This window comes from Oncorhynchus keta, chromosome 4, assembly GCF_023373465.1.
Source record: "Oncorhynchus keta strain PuntledgeMale-10-30-2019 chromosome 4, Oket_V2, whole genome shotgun sequence".
Lineage (NCBI taxonomy): Eukaryota > Metazoa > Chordata > Actinopteri > Salmoniformes > Salmonidae > Oncorhynchus > Oncorhynchus keta.
Genome location: NC_068424.1, coordinates 44,311,291 through 44,331,287, shown reverse-complemented (window position 1 = coordinate 44,331,287; position 19,997 = coordinate 44,311,291). Strand labels below are relative to the sequence as shown.

Here is a 19,997-nt window from a genome sequence, read left to right as displayed (position 1 = left end):
CTCCCTCACGACGCCAGGACAGCGGAGTCAATCACCACCTTCCGGAGACACCTGAAACCCCACCTCTTTAAGGAATACCTAGGATAGGATAAGTAATCCTTCTCACCCCCCCTTTAAGATTTAGATGCACTATTGTAAAGTGACTATTCTACTGGATGTCATAAGGTGAATGCACCAATTTGTAAGTCGCTCTGGATAAGAGCGTCTGCTAAATGACTTAAATGTAAATGTAAATGTAAATTTAACAGGACCTGTGGTACAGATACACTGAGAAAGCAACAAGGTCTTGACCTTGAAATCTGCCATGGTAGTCTAAACATGGAATTTTCCACCATTCTATTTTCTCTACTCCTTCATTGACAGCAACAAACTTGCTCTTGACACACCGGTGTTCTCACATTCTGTGCTGTTTCATGCAGAACCAGTCATAATATTTCCCATAGACCAAGACACAACATTCATACCAAAACATTTGAATTCAATAACCACCCATGTCTTTCATAAAGATTGGAGTGATTTCATGGCACGGTTTGATGCATTTCGTTCTCTGCAGGTTGAGTGACAAAAAAACAGAAGGCAGATATTACCTGTTCATTTAAAGGACCTGCAGGTCTTCCTCCGACATCACTCCTCTGTGTGCCACAATCCTCCAGCTACAATTCAACGAGAGAGAGAGAGAGAGAGAGAGAGAGAGAGAGAGAGAGAGATATGTCTTTTTTTGATAACGTCCAAGGTTTCTGACTTAGGAAATCCAATGACTGAATCCCAGTGAAAAACCTAAAATATTCAGTGTCTAGCTAGCTTGCATAAGGCTCTTAACCCCCCTATTTGAAATATTTAACCATGAAAATTAGTCCACATAACTCTAAATGACCCTGAAAGAGTGAATGGCTGAATCAAAAGCGTGCAGCGAGTTCTTCCCCCCTGGGTTAACACAGAATGGGTTAAAAAACATGTTCTAGTCAATAGATGTTAAATGGTACACATTGCATCTCCAGATGCGCTTGAGGATGCTTGAGGATGAGACGGCGGAAATCCATGTAAGCTACAGCTGAGATAGGCAGACAGGAGGAGAGAGAGCAGCACAGCCAGGTAATCAGCCCTACTGACCATCTGTAATTAATTGGTAGCCGGGCCACTCTCTAGGATTCTGTCTAAACTCATTAGAGCTGCCTTCTACATCACTCTTACCAAGAGAAACACATGCATGGAGCATGTCAAGATACATACAAAGGTTGCATCCCAAATGGCACCCTGTTCCCTATATATTGTACTACTTCTGATCAGAGGTGGTCAAAAGTAGTACACTATATAGGGAATAGGGTGCCATTTAGGATTCAGCCTATGTGTGTGTATCTTGACATGCTCCATGCATGTGTTTATATTGTTCATTGTTCCAAGTTTTATTGTCATGCACACAGGGTTGCCAGGTCTCGCTTAAATTTCGATACCAATGATCTCTCAAAACCCGTCCCCTAGGCCTGAAAACTAGCGACTACATTTTTTTCCGCAGCAAGAGCGGAGTTGCCACATTTATCCAATAAACCCTTTTTCTATAACGTTATCAAGCGAATTAAGAAGGAATATCGACGTAATTTGTAATGACGTAAACTAAGAAGCAAAATGTGTTTTTCCATCAAAATAATAATTATTGCGAGCTTAAGAATAAGTTGCAAGAGAAAATATATTTAGCCCTTATTGAACACACCTGATAATTTTCCATCAATGGATATCTATTTAACTTGTTTTGACTGCTATGATTAAGCAATAAGGCCTGAGGAGAAGTGGTATATAGCTAATATACCACAGATAAGGGCTGTTCTTAAGACACAGCCCTTAGCCGTGGTGTATTGGCCATATACCACAAACCCCTGAGGTGCCTTATTGCTATTACCAACGTAATTAGTCATTTTTTGTCATACCCATGTTACATGGTCTGATAGCATTCAGGGTTCAAACCACCCAGTTTATAGTTGTAAATAAATCCTGTTTGCGCATGTGCATAACTATAGATAAATCCGGCAGGAGAGTTTGAGTGATGAAAGATGGACAGAGGATCTCGAAATCTCTGTGCAAGAAACACTTGGACGATCTTCAAAAAACAAATCTTAGGCTATTTTCGTCCCAGTCCTCTCAATAAATTATTTCTGTTTTTGATTTTGAATACATTTGCAAAAATGTCAAAAAAACTGTTTTCGTTTTGTCATTATGGAGTATTGTGTGAAGAATGATGAGGACAAAATTGTATTTAATCCATTTTAGAATTAGGCTGTGAAGTAAAGAAATGTGGAAAAAGTCAAGGGGTCTGAATACTTTCCGAATGCACTGTATAATAAAACAAACCCCACAACAAATAAGAAATAGGAGAGGAAGCTATATACAGGATCAGTGCCAATACCACATTTACAATGAGCAGGGATACTGGAGTTTTCAAGGTAGATACAGAATGTACATGAAAAGTGACTGGTAGCAGTATTAATCATAATAGTAAACAGTATTGCAGAAACATAAGTGGTGGGTGGGTGTGTGCATAGTGGTGAGTGTGTGTATGTAAGTGTAACTGTGTGGGTGTTAGTGTGTGAGAGTGAGCGAGTGTGTGTGCAAGAGTGACAGTGTAGGCGTGCTAGGCATACATACACGTAAACAGGGCTGAAAAGTGAATGGTATTATTACTTATGGTAATATACTAGTGGTAATATATACAGTACATGTAAACAGGAGTAATAGTGACCAGTAGCAGGATAAATAGATAGATGGTAATGGCAATCAACACTCAAAGAACAGCAGCATAGGTGTGAGGGGGAGCAGTAGTTGTTAGCAATTGAACAGTCTTATGGCCAGGGAATAGAATTTGTTAAGGAGTCTGTTGGTCTGAGCATTGATGCACCAGTACCGCCTGCCACGGAGAACATTCCTTATCTCGGGCGACTGGAGTCTGGCAATTCTTCGGGCCTTTCACCGCCTGGCATGTAGGTCCTGGGACGTTCACCCCCAGCGATGCACTGGGCCGTCCGCACCACTCTTTGTAGGGCCTTCCGGTCGTGGGCGGTGCAATTTCCATACCAGACAATGATACAACCAGTCAGGTTGCTGTCGATGGAGCAGCTGTAAAAGTTCCTAAGGATCTGAGGGGCCATGCCTCCCGAGGGAGAAGAGGCTCTGTGTTGCTTTCTTCATGACTGTGCTGGTGCGAGAGGACCATGATGTGGACACCGAGGAACTAAAAGCTCTTGACCCTGTCCACTGCGGCCACGTCGATTTCGGATGGGAATAGGGGGCCATTTGGAACGCACCCATACTGTATACATCCCAGAGAATGATTTGTGGGCTATTGCTCAGCTAATGGCACATTGAACAGACTCAAAACCACCGCACACCTTAATGATCCCACTGAACATGACTATAATAGACCCGAACAGACTGACATGGCATCTACTGTCCCGTACTGCAGTCAGGTAGGCAGGTGTGGTTCCTTCCTGTGTGTAACTCAGAGATTAATCAACCGATTAATGTTCAAATTAAAACGTCTTATTAAAGTCCTCAGAACGACACGACAGCCCTTTACCTCGGCTATAGGATGCTGTAATTGTCACTGACTTCTCGCCATGGCGCTCAGCCCAGCTCCAACTTCTAATCACGGGAAATGTCAATACAGCAGAAAAAAGTAAGAGATGTTTAATTATTTTCTTTCAGGATGGTCCCGCGGGCAATTTCTTTCAGATCTTCCATAGAGTGTTTCTAACTTCATCAGTGGAGTTAAATGCTACCTTGGTGGATTTAATCACCAATGGACTGAAACCTGACACAAGTGAAAGTGCTGCGTCAACACCCTTCATATCAAATGCATATAAAGCAGTTTTTGTGGGGGAACACGTATAAAATGTTAACCTGCACCTGGATTAAATATGCATTGACCTTGTCACAATGCATTTTTCAGAGCACGTTACTGACAAAACAAAGTGGGTCCCGTCCCAGTGAAAACCACAGTGTTATGTGTTATGATGCACAAAGCAGGTTAACAGACTTCCGACACACATTATGTATGGACCAAAAATGTCTACCGAGACTAGAATCTAGATCATATTGGCCCATGACAATGCTATTTGAACTTCAGGAACTTACAGCTTGTAAAGCTTGTAAAGTACAGTGTTATTACACAAGAAAATAAATATTTATAATCCTCCCTAGGGATCGGGCACAAAAGACCATCAAATCAGCACATACTTGTTTGGTTGTCTGCCTATCACATGGAGCAATACGAGCGGATGAGAATTGAGTGGGTAGGGCAGGTGGTCTACTACTTTAAAAAAAATGTGTTTTTTATGGGGGGGGTCAAATTTGCCAGCTACCTGTTTCTTGTCCCTTCTCTTGCTCCTCTCATTGAATAGACCTCTGTCATTAGCTTCAGTCTCCTCCCTCCATAGCATTTCCTGTAGCTCTGGCCATTGGAACCCAGAATCCTGCAGCTGCCTCCTTTGTTGCTGTAACACAACACCACAGCGTCATTAAACTTGGTATTACCTCATTCAACAGAATATATTTTCTCTCCCAATTCTCAATGCGACATCACAGTCCAACACGGCACATGACATCATTCTCCATCCATCTGTACTGTACATCAACAAAAACGCTACAGAACACACCATAGCTCTGTATGCAGACCTAATACGACATACAGTATCACGTCAGTCGTCTTTTGTGCAAAGCAAACCACACAAAAGCATCACTCCCGAAAGCAATCCCTCCGTATTTGGAAACCCCAGTATAATACTCTATATTGTTCTATAACACAATTCTTTGGTTTGTTCAACACAAAAGAGTCCTTCTCATTTGAGCCAAACAAACAACAGGAGGGAGAGAGAAAAAGAGAGAGCCCGTCAGTCTCTAGCCAGTCAAGCTCATTTGCTGGCTGGGCAGCAGGTGTTTGGCTCTGCTGCTCTGCTCGAGAGGGCTGCAGAGAGGAGCGGAGTGTTTCAACTAAAGAGTGTCTCTCACATCCTCCAGCCTCCTGCGCTGCTCTTTCTGCTGTTGGATCCTCTTCTGCCTCTCGGCCAGCAGCTGCTGTTTGTACCTCTCCTGGTCCTGGAGCTGCTGCTGGAGGACCTGCTGCTGTCGCTGGGCTTCTGACCGGCTCTTGTTCTCCTGCTGCAGACGCAGGAACTCTCTCCTTAGAGTGGACTCCCCCGGCAGGTTCACTATGGAGCTATGGATACAGGACAGATATGATAGCAAGGCACATAGTGAGTGACGGGCAGGAGTGAGGAGGCACATGGTTATGTGGCTAGGAGTAGAGTTACACACAGGAAGGAACACTTGCATGCACATGCACACACAAATATATTTTTTATAGTCACCGCCATATGACGCTCTGTGTCAAGCTAAGGGAGCACAAGCAGGAGCGAGCATCTGGTGACACCCTAATGTCTTCATGGACACGCCCATGCATTCACACACTGTGCACTCTCAGATGAATATCCTCTATGACAGTTCTCAGGGTCAAGGCCTGCATTAGCTATTACATAACCAGTAAAGTGAGGACTAGTCACAGACAGGGTCAGCTGGCTGTTGGATGGATGTAGACGTGACGTCAGACCTAGAGTCTGACCTTCGTTGCAGACAGTGTAAACGCTGTGTCATCATACCTGGGTTCACCTTCCTCGTCATTCATCTCCTCCTCCTCGTCCTCACTGCCGCTGTACTCATACTCCGGGCCCTCTGTGGACAACATGTGACTATTTCAGACATGAGGGATGCATGTAATCCCAATGATACCATCATGCACATGACTCTACATACTGAGGAAACAAGGAAAGGGTTCTAAACTGTACAACACTTTCACACATGCTGTACTGTTCCCACAGTTAGTCAGTTCCTCCTCTCTCATGATCTGAGCAGGGAGGGTTTCAAGCATCAGTAAACCAACCTAATGTCTCCCCTCCAGGTGTCTCCTGCAGTTAACCCACATGGAACTAAAACTCGTCGTGAACTGTCTCTCTTACTTCCTTTTCTTCAATAGGATTTGCATTCCAAAACGCTTGTCATAATTGACTAAATACTTCTACATATTAAGTAAGGCTCATTCTTCCTTCTGAAGCCTCATGAGAGATTGTGAATTACATAGAGAGAGAGAGAGAGAGAGAGAGAGAGAGAGAGAGAGAGAGAGAGAGAGAGAGAGAGAGAGAGAGAGAGAGAGATGCTGGCCTCAGAGAACGTTTCTAATTCCTAGTCAAACTCTAGTAGGTTATGAAAACAGGGTAATGACTGAGTGTATCTGCTGCGTTAGGAGCTGCCGCTATCAGCGTCTCACATGGTCTCACTACAGGCTTGGCTCCTCTCTAAAGGGTCATCTCTCTGTCCATCTGACCAGTTAAGCAGAACGCCAACCAACAAACCAACGGCACAGGGTCGAGGAAACTGCTGTTTTGGTATCGGGGCGAAGCCTGGAGGCTCGGAGGGCGCAGGCAGGCAGGGAGACGATGTCATTATGTGGCGTTCGGGAGGAAGACGGAGCGAGGGAGGCCGCTGGGGGTGTGGTGCAGTCTAGGAGATGATTAAACACGGCTTCCTCCGAGGCGCATTCCTCTCACATGACACGAGTGTGCAGTCTCACTGTGAGAGGGCTGACAAGGAGCAGTACCGCTGCTGCCTCTAAACCCAAATCCCACCACATTACCAGTGGATAATGGAACCCTTCATTAGAACCTTTCATTAATGACAGTCATACAGTAGCCTCTCCCTAGGCCTAGAGACATTAAACACAAGGGTAAACAGAGAACTGGGAGACAAGATTGAGAATCAAAACACCTTTCTACTGCCACTTTCACTGTCGCTGCCAGTGTGACCAAAAAGGTCAAAAAGTTGCCCCATGGTCATTGGCAGCGCAAGGTATCATACAGCACTCAATCATGCTATTAATTATAGCCTTGACTGCCAGACTCAGTTGTTGAGTGAAACTAGGTCATCTCTGATATTCCATTATGACAACATGGCCTCACCTTTGTCTCTCTTCTTCCTGGTTCTGTCCAGGTGGTCTTTGAGCATGATGCGGACCTGCCGTTCATTGGGCAGGTCTTTGATGAATGAGTGTCTCAGGAGGGTTTCTGTGGCGGGACGGTGGAGGTAGTTTTTTGCCAGACAGCTCTCCACAAAGGTCAGGAACTTTTTGGACCTGGAGAGGACAGAGGGTCACAACTTACAGGCTCAGGCTGTGTCCGAGATGGCACCCTAACCCCTATGTAGTGCACTACATTTGGCCAGATCCTCATGGGCTATAGGGAATAGGGTGCCTTTTCAGACACAGCCTCAATTAATTCTCAATATATGCCATGCAGCTGCTGGTATGAATTAATATTGAATTATCGAACTCCATGGGTTCAAACACAAGGCTTCATGCATTACGAAAGGTAAAAAAGCAAGGCTGTGAACAGGAAGACAAAAGCTTATCCACTTTCCCTTCCCATTGGATATAAAAGGCCTTATTTTAGAGCATTGCATGCAGTCAACCTGTTACTGTGGGGATTGTCATCTCACACTCTGATGCTAAAATTACACCCAAGAACGTGACAATAAACAATATGTGCTCAGCCTGAACTAATGCTACAGTACACAAAAAAACAGTAAGATAAGGGGTGAATAAGGGACATTGTATTGTGGCAGTTCTGTTGGCAGTAATGTTATCGGAGCGAGCTAAGAAAGAGAAAAGGCTGTGTGTAAGGGAAAAGGAAGGCGAAGCAAGGCTGTATGAGTTTTGGCCACTCTGGGGAAAACATTCCTGCTGTGTTGCTGAGGCTCTGTGGGCGTGGTGTCGCTAAGCGAGAGAGGCTGAGCTGTCTTTCTTACCATTTCTTTGATTTGAGCTTGGGGGGCGGGTTGCGAGGAATGAGGAACAGGGCTCTCATGGGATGCATGTCACACAGGGCTGGGAACAGAGACAGACACAGACAGAGAAACTATGGTTGCGTCCCCAATGGCACCCCCGAGGCCTTGGTCAAAAGTAGTGCACTAATGTAGGCAATAGGGTGCCATTTAGAACTCACACAGACAGACAGGGGATCGAGGTTATGAGAGGCTCCATTGTGGCCTAATCACATGGCAGGGGATGGAAGAAGTGTTCCACAATGTTGTCAATGTTAGGCTAAAGTCCTGTCCTGTTGCCCTTGGCCTGCTTGTTGTGTGTGTTTACTACACAGTCCTACTACAACACTGTTTGTTTTTCATTCAGTGATTGTGAACTCCCTCTCGGTCATGGTGCAACACTAGGCTTAACAGACACCAAACAGTCATGAGTTTATTTCATTTGTTTCTCTGTTTTTTGACTCAAGGATTTTCAATTTCAAAATGCGAGAGAACTGTCTGACCTCCGACACATCATTGTGAGCCCAATCACTTTCAATGACACTTGGATTCAGTCCTTGACTGGTAATATGGGCTGCAATATCTGACAACTCTGTGAAGTCACTCACAGAGAGAGAACGAAAACATACAGTGAGTTAATCCAACAAAACTCAAAACTAGAATTTCGCAAGAGTAAAAATACAGCATAATAACATAGGATATGCTTAAAGGGATACTTCAGGATTTTGGCAATGAAGCCCTTTATCTACTTCCCGAGAGTCAGATGAACTCAAGGATACCATTTGTATCTTTCCGCATCCAGTATAAAGGAAGTTAGAGGTAGTTTCTCGAGCCAATGCTAACCATAGACATCCAAAATTGCGCTAACGCTAGTTAGCAATTGCGCAAACGCTAGGTGGCAACTTCCTTCAAACTACACGCAGACATACAAATTGTATCCACGAGTTCATCTCTTCTAGGGAAGTTGATATTTTGACTTCATTGCCAAAATCATGAAGTATTCCTTTAAAAGAAAATAAACTTTATAATTACAGTAGAGCATATTAGTCATGGCCTCCAAATTCTAAGATGTGTAGGAGAAAGCGAAGATTCCTTGACGAGACTGCAATGTGTATGGACAGGAGGGGAGGGAGAAGGTGACACTTACGTGGTGCTCCTTCAGCCATCTCCAGAGCTGTGATTCCCAGCGACCACAGGTCACTCTATAGAGGAGGAGAGTCATCCAGTCAGATCCACTCAACAGACAAGCGTGGGGACTCATCTTGACAAATCAATCAATGTCAGATTTTTGTTTTCACTGAATCACATTTGGATATTTGGCCACAATTAGGCTGGGAAAATAGTAGTTAAGTTAAGTGCTCATGGCCATCTTTATTTCAGTTAGCTCATATATTAGCTGATAAGCAGATTTTGTTATGTTATGTAGTTTATCAAGTGGATTTTTCTCTTCAGTCGCGTAGTAGCCTGTCCTACTCCCAAGCCTATGACTTGTCTAATAATCACTGATCAGAAACACTTAGAATGCAATAATGTAGCCTAAATCTAATGTATTATTTACTCACGTAGTAAGTAGCCTTATGTAATCTATCCACCACCAAGCTGTGAAATCGCATCCTTTTTTAGTTGTTATAACGTAACTTAGCCTACTTCAATATAATCAATCAATCATTAATTAATTTATGTCATTACACAGCATACAAGTCATTCATGCCTTGAAATACAATCAAGCATTTCTTTCAATTAAATAACAAAGGGAGCCTTGAATAATTAAACAATACATTTAAAAAAGTAGATTTTCTGCCAAACATCCATTTTGAATAATGGGCTCAAAAGCCCTGTTTTAAATGCATGTTTGATTAGGAAAATATTTGTGTCTGTTATGGGTCTACATTCGATAGTTTACAAGGTCCAGCAAGGCACATTAGCAGGGCAGTCATAGGGTGCATGTTGTTAGGATGTACCGGCATTAACAGATGCTGTAGGAATATGGGCTTCTCCTGATACTGAGATGTACTGCCTGTCGTATTCTTGTGGATCATCATTCTCCCGAGTGCACTCGAGTCTATTCGTATCCCAATTTGAAACATTTCAATCATCAGAAAAAAAGTTGAATCATGGTCACATATGTCGTATTAGGCTAAAAGATGCTCAGACAGGCACCACGTTTCTTTTCTCAAAACAGCACGGTAAGACCAAAACCCGCCTGGCCAGAATCAATTCACAGAATTTGTGCTGTCGGCCTCGTCGGGTTCGGCCTCAGAATGAGAACTCTAACACACACACATGCGCGCACACACACGCACACACACACACACACACACACACACACACACACACACACACACACACACACACACACACACACACACACACACACACACACACACACACACACACACACACACACACACACACACACACACACACACACACACACACACACACACACCATTTCTAGTAGAGATGGCGGCCTCTTACCCTGTAGTCATAAGTAGAGTCTGGGTTCTCGTCACAAGCAATGACTTCAGGGGCCATCCAGTACGGAGTCCCAATAAAGGTGTTCCTCTTCCCTATCGTCCTGTCCAGCTGAGCACTCACCCCAAAGTCAACTGGCAAAGACAAGACACAGTGTTCAAACAGATTAAACCACACCTACAAGGGGAGAGCAAGCAAATACTGAAGTGACAGTGACACTGTGGCTGTGTGGGTTGTGAGTTGAACTTTGACCCTGTCTCCTAGTCCTTACCCAGCTTGACCTCTGCGTTCTCAGTCAGCAGCACGTTCTGGCCTTTGATGTCTCTGTGAATGACGTGGTGTGAGTGGAGGTGAGACAGGCCCTGTGTTGACACACACAAACACAATATCAGGACACGACACACGCATGCACATCACATGATCTCTCTCTCTCTCTCTCTCTCTCTCTCTCTCTCTCTCTCTCTCTCTCTCTCGTGGTGGAGAGAGAGAGAGAGAGAGAGAGAGAGAGAGAGAGAGAGGCTTGGGCGCTGTCCAACAGAACAGGCACAGAAATCATACACTGCTTCAAAGGAGTTAAAAATAAACACAGGAAGTTTATTTTATTTAAGATAATGACTTCACCGTGCTTCGCAGCTATCTGCCCCTGCGAGCCATCGTCTAACCCTCCATTACCGTTCTACCATAGGTTTATAAGCAAAAGCTCCATGTCCAATGCAATAACGCACCCACTACAATATGGCCGATATAGGATGAGAAGAGCTCTCTGAAATGATTCTCAGGACCTTTACATCTCCCCAGGGGTTTGTGGAGAGTCCTATTTAAATGGCTTATCTCCAGCAGCAGTACTCACTCTGAGGACCTCCCTGCAGATGTAGGCGATCCAGTCTTCTTTCAGGCAGTTCCCTTTAGTCTTCTTCACTAGGTCAGTGACTGAGCCCGCCCCACAGTACTCCATCACCAGCTACACAGCAAGGGCACACACAGACACAGAGGAAATGACTCAGACAGATGCCAGACCACCAGCAGAACCCTGTTACTTCAACTGCGAGGCCTAAAACACACGCACATCCAGATACAACTTGGACTTTAGATGAGTTAAAGGGCTCTGAGGTTTCCCTGGTCAGGTCACGGTGCCAGGAAAAACTCCTGGCCCTTGTTATGCATTCTGGAACCATGTTCTGCATACCACAGGAGGTTGGTGGCACCTTAATTGGGGAGGACGGGTTCATGGTAATTGAGATGAGATGATTGAAATGAGGAGAAATCAACAGAGATGGAAAGCAGCCACTCACCCAGAGCTGGTCATCCTGACCTGCAGGACTCTTCTTCACAAAGGCACCATAGTATGTAGCTATATTCCTATGATGGGAATATGTCTTCAACATATTAATCTCTAACTTTATTTCCTCTTCTTCTTCCTGCAAACAAAAAAAGGATATTACATTTTTTTTTTTTTAAATATCAAACTTGACAACGGAAAACAGCAGGACTTCATGCAGTCAACCCAAAACGCAGTGAGTGAAAACCCTGCTTCTCTAGCTGCCCAAGCACACAACAGTTACAGTTGACTTTTAAGCCAACATTCAAGTTAAACAGAGATGGTGGATATGTGCTGGGACCGCCATACTGGTGACAGCAGTGATCATTTCATCACTGGCTCAGTCTCTAACAATTATGGCATGTGGGCTTGGGAGTCCATTTCAGCATTCATATTTACATTGCATGGGGCACTAAGGATATGTTGATTTGCTTCTTCCCATACACTCTACTGATAGACCCTCACTAAGGCTAAGGGAGGGCTCATGTAGCAGAGTACGTCTTTGGAGTGGAGATAGAAACAGACAGCTTCTCTTTAAGAAGCAGTAGTGTGTGTCAGAGGGGCCTGAAGGGGATTTGTTTCTGTGTGAAGCCTTGGAAAAGCATGACACACTTATGCATTGCGTTTCTATTCCCTGGGTTTTTCATACTGTAGTAGGCCTATAGTCAATGGACTGTAACGTGACACTGTCTTTCCTGACAGGAAAACCACAACATCCCTTAGCTACTGCCCAGAACATATCTTAGAAATTCAGCCTAATGTGCTTTGATTTGGTCAAAATATGTACATCTACTGTAGACTAGTTCATTCCAAAAAAAACGTAAAAGATTTGTTTACAGTGAGTGTATCTTGTGCATATGACCAATTAGACTTTGATTTGATTTACAGGTGATGATAGGTTGTGTGGTTTAATAACGATACTGAGCTCCCAAAAATAATAACAGGATAATAAAAGTGTTGTTTTCTGCCAATTCACATATTTAACAACAAATACACACCCAAAATAGCCTACTATATAATAATATGAGTGGGAAATGACCTTTTCCCGAAACGGTAGCAGCATAACAGGTTTAAATGGGGACACCGGGCAGTTTTTCTCTCTATTCTCGCCTTACCAACAGCCTCCCTGCTCCTGTCTCCTGACCCCGAGAGAAACAGCCGTTCCATTCAAGATAGGCATTTGACCCTTCATACAGCTGAGTGACCTCTCTTAAAGAATGGTACCTTTCTGTCCTGGAAAGGGAGACAACCACATGCCTTCACTGAACCTTCCTTTCCCTTTAAATCAAACCAGGAAGAAGAGAGGACATTCCTGCTCGGAAAGGACCCGGCACAGCTGCCTTCTGTACAGGACAATGTCTCAATCCCCAAGAGGGGTCGAGGCAAGTGACCGGGCCGCGGCTGGGCCCTAGGTCTGGGGCCAGGCAGCCTGTGGAGTAGGGGCTAATGAAGGGGGAGCAAGGGAAGGGGAGCGAGGGTGAGGGTAGGGTATGGGGGGGGATTTAGTTATGTGACTGTCGGGAGGGATGTGTTGAAGCAGAGAGTAGGAAGCCTGGGCCCTGGGCCTTCAGTGAGGGGCCATTCAGTTTTACAGGAAATGTCCTGCTATTATCGCCCTGGGCAGATAGACAATACAAGATGGACAGGAAAAGGGCAAAGGCATTTGTGTGCTGAGAAGAGAGATTATTGTCCGAGAGCCTGTGGCGTTATCTCCTCTGCTTTTACTCTCTGGGGTTCAATACAATGAGCTGGGCCTTTTAAACTCATCTCGGCACCTCAGACATTCTTTACGTATTAGGCCAATACAACACCTTTAGTTTCAGCCAGCAATTCATGGCTGATCTAATAAAAAGCAAGTCTAGATCAAAACACAGATATTGGAGAACTTAATATCAGTTTTAATGCTATGTTTTTATGATGATACATTTGAAACTGTGCTGTATTGATTAACTGTGTCTTATATTCTCTGTTGAGTAAAATAATAAGTTGTTCTTCGTGCGGTGTGTTGAACTTCAGTCACTCTATACAGAATTTCAGATTGCACTGCAGAGACTGATACTGTTGATCCTTCCTCAGGTCCCAAAAGTCAGATCTTAGTTTAAAATATACCTCAAAGCCACACAAAAAAAAAACGGATTTAATTAAATCTTTGGCCATGTACACATTGCGCTATTGTAATAACGCTCCTCTTTGTATTTGTAGCGGGCCAGGAGGGCCAAATCAATCAGTTTCTATACTGTACATAGTCTCATCACCAGGTAGCTTTATTGCCCTGAGGGGAACAAGATGATTAAACTTTCCCTGAACAAACATGGCTCCCAGTGTTCTCACCTGCTGATTGACAGCTCAGGATATAATAACCTTTGGTGCGCCGTGTTAACCGGGCCTCATTTGCATTTCTTAAATAAAACACCGTCTTTGAAGGTAAACTGATCTGAGTGTGAAACCCCTCCTTGCCCCTTCGACTCGGCAGAGTGGCAGTCCCACGGCCGTGGCCCTCCCTGCCTATGTCTGGGTGGCTTTTCAGTGCAAGGAGCAAGGGATGGAGACAGGAACCAGGAAGTAGCCTTCTTACCTCTGTCACGTCCATGACCTTGATAGCAGCCAGCTGTCCCGTCTTCACATGTCGCCCCTGTTGAGACCCAAGGACAGTCAGTGGAACAGTTAGGGACAGAATGGCCATCGGATGCCAATAATATCTAAGAAAATCGAGGACACTCAAAGTCTATGATGATGATGGCGAGTAATACTGTGAAGAGTTATTAAGCAAATTTGGTACTGTGACCCTAGAACCTTAGGTTACAAAGTCACTCAAGTCACATTGGAAAAAGTAGGACAATGAATTTAGTGTATAATAATTACAGTTGGGCTACTTGCACAAACATTATGCAGTAGTTAAGGTTATTGTTGAGACAACCACAGCATTTTATGAAACATATATTTTTTAAACATACAATTCATTCAATACAGGGCAACAACCATACTGGCAACCGCAACGGAAAGTCTAGCGCCGAAGACCATGTCTACCAGTCAGGTGAGGTAAATTGAGGAAGGGGGAAAATGTAGCTATTTCTGTAACTGAGTCTGGTGGCAGAAAAAGAGGAAGAGAGAGGTAGGAGAGCAGTGAATTTAAAAAAAAACTTTGTGTATGTGTCAGAACCTAAGGAGCAGAAAACTAGGTACAGCAACTCTTAAAGCAATTATTTGTGAAAAGTGTGTAGAGAAAATGGAACACGGGCCTGAGCTGGAGCAGTACATGTTTCACTAGACTGACCTCCATAGTTTGTTTATTTGAAAAAATGGCTCATATCATCCAACACAATTGACTGTCTACGGAATATCATGTACGTATGGTGAGATTGAGTCACTTGAAAATACCACAAAATGATGTTATCCACCTGAGAAATCCCAGTTTTACTCCACCAATCTTGAGAACAACTCTTATAACCGATGCTAAGATTGTCATTTCTTATTTCACATACAAAAGCGTACTATATTTCCTATGTCTGATTTGGCAAGCAAAAAGTCACACTTAGTATGGTGTAAGAGTTTCAGTAAAATTCTAAAGAGAAAATGAAGCAATACTCCTTGTGAATCTAATTCAAAGAAACAGTTACACTGTCCATCCTGAAAACTGTTGCAACGAATGTCAATTTGTGGGGGGAAAAAACAATCCCCACGTGAAATGTTTTTCTTAACATATGAGTCAATATCCTATTCTCAAATCAGGAGTGTAGCGAGGAGCATTCAGGTGGGACAATCACATAATCAATACAATGCATTTAGCTGCGTCTCGTAAACCAATAAGAGGCTTCTGTAACATTCCCATTGACTGCAGCCATCTCGTCTATGTTCAGTCACAGCACAGTGGGCTGAGGCAGATTGATGTTCGTCCATTGCACTTTACCGTTATTTTGCAAATGAATTTGCCATTTTGACAGATGCCATACATTTGAGTTACTTATGCAGTGGAGTGAATGTAATGACTATGATGGTTATTCTCCAAATTAAAAAATAAACAGAACACAGACTACAGGCATAGCAAGCACTTATCATCCAGTATTGTTAATAGCACTGTGCAGTTTTGCTCTAAATGCTAGAATCACCTATCCCCGAGGAGAGAGGAATGGTCCTGAACTTTCATATGTGGCTCTGCTCACTGACAGAATGTGACACGACAACTGTAATACAGTGCACTTGTGCACATCTGTAATAAAGTGCAAGGAGATGGAGAATAATTGATGGAGATAATTAAGAAAGATCTTAGTAGCTAGTTTCCCATGTTAAAGCTTGGCCATGCTGCATATACACTACGAATGATTTATAAAAAACTCAAGGTTCAAATCACATTCATGGATGTGTAATTTTGTGACAACAGAGCTATTTATTTTAACAACAGTAAGAGGACAACTGTGGACAACATTCCTTTTTTAAATAAGAGGACAGAATGCAAGCAGCATATGTGTCTTTCTTGCCTCAGTGCATTTACACAAATGATTTTTCCTTACTTTGTCATTCGGAATTACCCACTGCAAGCATTTTGTTTGCACATACGTAGCAGATCAAAGACTACCATTCCATTCAATTGTATCCAGGAAGAGCAATTCACACAGCTATACCAGGTGTGAACTACTCACTTCACCCCATAACACAACAATGCTCTCACTAGTCTGGTGTACAGTGCCTTCGGAAAGTATTCAGACCCCTTGACTTTTCCCCCATTTTGTTAGGTTACAGCCTCATTCAAAAATGTATGAAAATGTTTTTTCCCCCTCATCAATCTACACACAGTATCCCATAACGACAAAGCAAAAACAGGTTGTTGAACATGTCATTACAAATAAAAATGGAAATATCTCATTTACATACGTATCTTGATCCAAATCAGTCAGGTTTCAAGACTAGTCATTCAACTGAGACTGCTCTTCTCTGTATCACGTTGGCTCCGCACTCCCAACTCTCTCTCCCTCAGACCCTTCTGACAGACTCCTTGGCGTACTCAGTACTTTGTTGAAGCACCTTTGGCAGTGATTACAGTCTCGAGTCTTCCTGGGTATGATGCTACAAGCTTGGCACACCTGTATTTGGGGAGTTTCTCCCATTCTTCTCTGCAGATTCTCTCAAGCTCTGCCAGGTTGGATGGGAACCGTTCCTGCACAACTATTTTCAGGTCTCTTCAGAGATGTTCGATTGGGTCCAAGTCCGGACTCTGGCCGGGTCACTCAAGGACATTCAAAGCCACTCCTGCGTTGCCTTGTCTGTGTGCTTAGGGTCATTGTCCTGTTAGAAGGTGAACCATCGCACCAGTCTGAGGTCCTGAGCACCCTGGAGCAGGTTTTCATCAAGGATCCCTCTATACTTTGCTCCATTAATTTTTCCCTCGATCCTGACTAGTCTCCCAGTCCCTGCCGCTGAAAAACATCCCCACAGCATGATGCTGTCACCACCATGCTTCACCGTAGGGATGGTGCCAGGTTTCCTCCAGATGTGACGCTTGGCATTCAGGCCAAAGAGTTCAATCTTGGTTTTATCAGACCAGAGAATCTTGTTTCTCATGGTCTGAGAGTCTTTAGGTGCCTTTTGGCAAACTCCAAGCGGGCTGTCATGTGCCTTTTACTTTATAGCCACTTTACCATAAAGGCCTAATTGGTGGAGTGCAGCAGAGATGGGTGTCCTTCTGGAAGGTTCTCCCATCTCCACAGAGGAACTCTAAAGCTCTGTAAGAGTGACCATTGGGTTCTTGGTCTCCTCCCTGGCCAAGGTTCTTGTCCCCCGATTAATCAGTTTGGCTGGGCGGACAGCTCTAGGAAGAGTCTTGGTGGTTCCAAACTTCTTCCATTTAAGAATGATGGAGGCCACTGTGTTCTTAGGGACCTTCAATGCTGCTGAAATGTTTTGGTACCCTTCCCCAGATCAGTGCATCGACATGGCTTGGCTTGTGGCTTGGTTTTTGCTCTGAAATGAACTGTCAACAGTGGGACCTTATATAGACAGGCGTGTGCCTTTCCAAATCATGTCCAATCAATTTAATTTACCACAGGTAGCCTCCAATCAAGTTGTAGAAACATCTCAAGGATGATCAATGGAAACAGGATGCACCTGAGTTCAATTTCGAGTTTCATAGTAAAGGGTCTGAATACTTATGTCAATAAGGTATTTCTGTTTTTTATTTGTAATACATTTTCAAACATTTCTAAAAACCTGTTTTCGCTTTTGACATGATTTACATTTACATTTAAGTCATTTAGCAGACGCTCTTATCCAGAGCGACTTACAAATTGGTGCATACACCTTATGACATCCAGTGGAACAGCCACTTTACAATAGTGCATCTAAATCTTTTATTATGGGGTATTGTGTGTAGATAGTTTTATTTCACCCATTTTAGAATACAGCTGTAACGTAAACAAAATGTGGAACAAGTCAAGGGGTCTGATTTTTGTCCGTATTTTACCTTAACAAAACAGGAAAAAGGGAGTGAAATGCACAAGGTGAGAGAACACTTTGGTTATCTTTTAATTCCCAAGATGCTTTCTGTACTCTAATATATGGATATTATGAGTATAGGCAGGAGATTTAGCTCTCCATTTAGATCCAAGCTACCCATCTAAAGCAGAGTTTCTAACTCAGCTTTGAAAACTATGAACACATCTGGGAAAACCTAGAGAGAGTTTATCTGTTGGTAGCTTGCCAGTATTGTTCCAATTTATCCCAATGGCAATTGACAAGACACCTACTCGTTCCACAAATGCAAACTTGGTGTCTAGTATCAATCACATTCTACTGGGCAAAAACTGATTGAATAACATTGTTCCCGCATCATTTCAACAACAAAAATGAAATGTGATGAAGTTGAGCCAACGTGGAAAACTGTTTGGATTTGCAAAAAGTCATCAGCCTAAGGGATTTTTGTATGTTTTTCACCCAACTTGTAACCTAAATCTAATGACATGGTGATTTTTTGTTGTTGTTGATTTAACATTGAATTCACATTAGACAACTCAAACAAATGTAATTCAAAACTAGACGTTGAACTGACGTCTGTGCCCAGTGGGATAGTATTGTGCAGCTGCACTGTTGCACAATATGCTCATCTACGTAACCACAGTCTTGCACATCCACAGAAATGAGGGATCACTAATCACTCACATATGTGATAACGATCCGAACCACAGATTGCCTTGGAATAAACCCCTATTTTATTTATGTACAGTTTACAATAAAAAACAAATACACATGCAAACCTTTGAGTGCCTTTGAGTGATAGATAGCATGTTCATTGCCATTTCCTGCCATTGACTGCCCATGTTTATCTTTGATAGCTGTGTGTACTGTAGGACATCAATGTGAGAAGATACTAGAGAGCGGTCTGTGCAGACTGCTGTTTGGCGGTTGGGCAGACAGCAGCAGGCCACACCATGTGAACAGATTTCTGAAGCAGACACTCAGCACCAGGTTCAATTAGGATGTGAGCCAGTGTTCCCCAAAAGCAGGAGTTAAAATGGACACAGCTTCCTGTGCCAGACTAGCAGAGTGAGAGAGCAAGCACATATGGGAAAATAACAAGAGCCCCATAATCAAATCTGATTAAAACATGATTCTCTTTAACAATAACAATGAGATGAAAACTGTTTGGGCTAATGACCAAATACTATCAATAGACTTCTAGGCAAAGTCACTAATATTTACTTTGATAATAGTCTGATCAGAATAGGATTTACATTTTTTTTTTTTTTTTTACAATTGCTTTACATAATTACAGATGTATTTGACTTCTGTAGAAAAACATGTTAGTCACAAGAGGGATTGTGGCACACAGTCTTGCATTGATCAAAAATGAGTCTTAAACATTCAAGCTGGCTGTGTTCCATTGCCACAGGCAAACTCTCCAAATACAAAGCCAAGCTTTTATAGAGGCTATTTCAAAGGGAAACAAAAATGAAGTTGGTTAATAAACGGTTGAAAAATGCTTTTGGTGGTCAGACAATTCACCATCAGTTGTGGGCACTGCAGAGTAGACCATTTTTTACAACATAGAGGAATAATTCCTTGGGTTAGTGTGATGTGAGACATTGAGACCTTGAACATGCATGACATACAGTAGGATAATAGCTAGTTCTCAAGCTCATAAAACGACTGTAGAAGTAGCAGATCATTTGATTTCCCATTTACAAAATGCTTCTTGTTGCATGCCAGCAAAACCTTTGCCCAACATGTCAGGTTAAAGTTCAATAATAATACATGTAGCTACCATAGTCAACTATTTATTCATGTTGTAAAAATACACTTCACTGGCATTGTATGCATGCTGCCCCAGAGTCATTAGTATTTGACAAATAATGATTGCAAG

General features: G+C 43.1%; 1 protein-coding gene across 5 annotated transcripts in view; it reads right to left on the bottom strand.

Annotated features, from left to right (window-relative positions):
* Nucleotides 1–19,997, bottom strand: part of LOC118375194 (mitogen-activated protein kinase kinase kinase kinase 4-like) — a 61,348-nt gene that overhangs the window by 33,664 nt on the left and 7,687 nt on the right. For all 5 annotated transcript variants that reach the window (XM_052507102.1, XM_052507108.1, XM_052507113.1 and 2 more), the window contains exons 3-14: nt 14,223–14,279; nt 11,622–11,747; nt 11,180–11,290; nt 10,601–10,691; nt 10,333–10,463; nt 9,002–9,056; nt 7,840–7,918; nt 6,996–7,168; nt 5,643–5,715; nt 4,996–5,203; nt 4,350–4,481; nt 588–653 (exon numbers count right to left, since the gene is read on the bottom strand). In XM_052507102.1, coding sequence (XP_052363062.1) covers nt 588–653; nt 4,350–4,481; nt 4,996–5,203; nt 5,643–5,715; nt 6,996–7,168; nt 7,840–7,918; nt 9,002–9,056; nt 10,333–10,463; nt 10,601–10,691; nt 11,180–11,290; nt 11,622–11,747; nt 14,223–14,279 — 1,302 coding nt within the window. The remainder of the gene's footprint in view (nt 1–587; nt 654–4,349; nt 4,482–4,995; nt 5,204–5,642; nt 5,716–6,995; nt 7,169–7,839; nt 7,919–9,001; nt 9,057–10,332; nt 10,464–10,600; nt 10,692–11,179; nt 11,291–11,621; nt 11,748–14,222; nt 14,280–19,997) is intronic.